Source organism: Eucalyptus grandis, chromosome 7 (genome assembly GCF_016545825.1).
Source record: "Eucalyptus grandis isolate ANBG69807.140 chromosome 7, ASM1654582v1, whole genome shotgun sequence".
Taxonomy (NCBI): Eukaryota; Viridiplantae; Streptophyta; class Magnoliopsida; order Myrtales; family Myrtaceae; genus Eucalyptus; species Eucalyptus grandis.
The window spans coordinates 40,940,079-40,943,458 of record NC_052618.1 but is presented as its reverse complement, the minus strand read 5'-3'; the positions used below and the strand labels follow the sequence as shown (position 1 = coordinate 40,943,458).

Here is a 3,380-nt window from a genome sequence, read left to right as displayed (position 1 = left end):
ATGTTGTTGATTTGATTATATAAGAAGAGAATAGATAGGATGTTCACACGCTCAAAAGAATGTTTGATAAACAAACAGTGAAGGAAGTTCTCTCAGTGCTACTCTGCTCTTGTGCTACTCAAGATGAATTGGATGGCTTCCAAGTCTGGTACCTACTCAGTGAAAAGTGCTTATAATATTATTCGAAAAACAGAAAGTCCACAACACAGTATGCAAGCAACATGTTCATTCTAGCCGCCCTGTAAATTATGGAATTGTATTTGGAATATGAATACCCCCTAGAGTTAGGGTCTTTTGGTGGAGCAGTTGTCAAAATGCACCCCCTACTACAAAAATTCTTTACAAAAGAAAAATTGTATCTTAGCCAGCATGCCCTTTTTGTGAATAGGAGGTGGAATCTTATAAACATCCATTCTTGCTTTGTTCATGGACCAACTTAGTTTGGTCGGATCCTGAGGCTAAAATCCAAGTATCCCGTCAAAATATCACGCAAATAGAATTCTGGCTCCAAGGCCAAATGGTACAGCATGAGTAACTTCGGACCTTTGAAGAAGTCACAACCCTCTTGTGGTATATATGGAAGTGAGGAATGACTATGTTTTTCGGAGGCTACCCCCAAATCTGAAGATCCTAATTAGCTCAGCAAGAACGTCGCTTAGGAATTTTAGTGAATGGAACAATAAAACGTTGAAACTTCACTTAGAAACAAGTCAATGATGCAAGGTTGGATCCCATCGAAGGCACTCACCTTGAAAATCAACATTAATGGAGCTTACGCTAAAGGAGCTATGGAAGGTGCCATTGCAGGGGTTATCAGAGGTGCTAAAGGGACCTTCCTCGACGGTTTTGCTAAGATTGTTCTAGCCTCATTAGCGATTCAGATGGAGGCATTGGCCATAGCCAAAGCCTTGAAGCTACTTCAATCGAAGAAAAAAAATGAGTTTGCAGTTGTAATCTCACCTTGGCCAATTGTGGTCGGTTCGTAAATCGTGCTGTCGATTGAGTAGCCAAGGCCCGTAAAACGAATTTCCTACCCTCCTCTTGGGTAGCCCGGTCCCCCAACCCCTTTAGGATTTACTTTGTTTGGATGCCCCATTTTTTGGTATTTTATTTAAGAACTCTTAGGCTTGCAATAATATTGTCATGTTCTTTTACCCAAAAAAATTACACCCGCGAACGTGGATTTCTCTAAAGCTAGGTTTTGTCTGTTTGTCATCTTTTTGCACATTCCATATGAAACATTACATTGTGTACCACAAAGTTCTTTATACCTTCGATGCAAAATGCAGTTGGGTGCTCTACCAGGGCGTTTGTTCTTGAATTTTCCTATTATCTACCAAGGGACACTAAAACACAAACTTGGTCCGGTTTTGCAAACGAACAGCCGATCCTGTGGGCCCCTCTTCATTGTACCATATCAGGACAAATCATTCTTAAGATAAATTATTACGCGAATTGAGAGCATGTACTGCATACTTGAAAGCGGTCGATACGAGCGGGGTGCACGGACTCAAGACAACGCATCGTCATTTCGTAGATTACACGTACTTCGGGAAAGAAAGCAAACAAGAATAAAGCCAAAGGCATCTTCGACGGAAGCTCGACAGGTAGCCCCGACACCTGTACGCAAGGAGCACACTTGCAGAGCCCAGAAGGCCGACGCGTGTTCAGTGCATGCAGAGAGTCCCCAGGGTCTCATGCCAGAGCATCCTCTTCTTCGTCCTCTATATAGGACCTGTGAAAATGACATGAAGTGAGATCTTCTTGTGTTTCTGCGAGTGAGAGAGGGTTCGGGCTTTTCGAGTTCTTGTGAAGTTTTTGGTGGGGGTGAGAAAGGAGAGGAAAAAATGGCGAGGAACATGGCGGGGCCTTTGCTGTTCCTGAACCTGGTGTTGTACTGCATTGTGGTGGGCTTCGCTAGCTGGTGCATCAACCGCTACATCAACGGCCAATCCGCTCATCCCGGTTAAGCTCTCTCTCGTTGAGCTGAAGCACACACCTTTTCACAGCTCATAACTACTCTGGAGAGATTTAAAGACTAAGGGAAAAATAGAAGGAAAAATTTGAATCATGTCAAGATCTTTGTGAAACATCATTCTCTTAACATAAGAGCGCCTCTTAATTTTTGGACTCGATTAGTTCTACATGGAGATAATTACGACAGTTCTCTTTTCAGTACGCGTTAAATCATGGAAATAGAGAACCGATCCTTATTATCTAGGAAATGAGTAGGTTAGATTATGATGTCTCTTATTGTTTTCTCCCCATTTGACCTGGAGAGATAATGGGCAGGTGTCGGGGGAAATGGTGCCACGATGTTCTTCCTCGTGTTCGCGCTTTCGGCCGGAGTGGTCGGGATAGTCTCGAAGTTGCCGGGCGCCCTCCACGTTAGGGCATGGCGGGGCGACAGTTTGGCTGCGGCTGCTTCTTCTTCAGTGGTGGCATTCGCCCTCACTGCTCTTGCCTTTGGGTAAATTATTTTGGCTATTTCAAGTTCTATTTCATTTTTGTTAGCAAAACGAGATTTAACTTATTTGGCTCAAGATACAAGGCCAGATTATCTTTTTCTTTCAATTTCATTTTTCTTTTCCTCCGATGGTTGAGATCTAGTTCGGCAGAAAAATAGATCAGGGTCCAATATAGAAGGTGTAAGTCTGTATAAGATCGACACACAAAAATGATTGAGATAAAGTTGAAGCTAGGAAAAGAGATTATATGGATTGTAAAACAAAAGATTAAGTTTTATTAAGGTTTGAAGGTTTGGCAAGCTACATGAATAGGCAAACTAATTTTCAGACTTTGAAGTATGGCTATTATAATTACGAATATTAGAGAAGTCCAATGGAAGAAGTTGAAGTTTATAGATGGAGTCCCACAACACATAAAGAAGTATATAAATCCTGCGGGGCAATTTGACCCACCCTCTTACTTCCAATTCGAAGTAGGAATGACATGTGAGATGTGAAATTTGATTCCATAAATGCAAAATAAATTGGCAGAATCTGGTTATGATAATGATAACATGTCAAACTTTTAATTTAAAAGGTAGTAGACAGTAAGAGACCAATAAACAGCGACTTAGTTTCTGGGAGAATCATACATATAATTAATTCAGTGAAGTCTTTGCCCTGTTTCTTAATCGTGTTCGCATGCGTAGGTTGGCGTGGAAGGAGATAAATGTGGGAGGGTACAGAGGATGGAGGCTGAGAGTGTTGGAAGCTTTCGTGATAATCGTGACGATCACTCAGTTCTTGTATATCCTGGCACTCCACGCGGGTCATTTCAGCAGCCGGTATGGGCCAGGCTACCGAGACACTCCCTATAGCGGCGGTATCGAGCCTAAGGGCGGCGGCAGGGGAGTGACTGGAGCTCGGGTGTAG

General features: G+C 42.6%; 1 protein-coding gene across 1 annotated transcript; it reads left to right on the top strand.

Moving 5' to 3' along the window:
• The first annotated feature begins 1,847 nt into the window (after positions 1-1,847).
• LOC120296147 (membrane protein PM19L-like) lies at positions 1,848-3,380 on the top strand. Its single transcript, XM_039317810.1, has 3 exons — positions 1,848-1,965; positions 2,293-2,470; positions 3,158-3,380. The coding sequence occupies exons 1-3, from the start codon at positions 1,848-1,850 to the stop codon at positions 3,378-3,380; spliced, it is 519 nt and encodes a 172-aa protein (XP_039173744.1).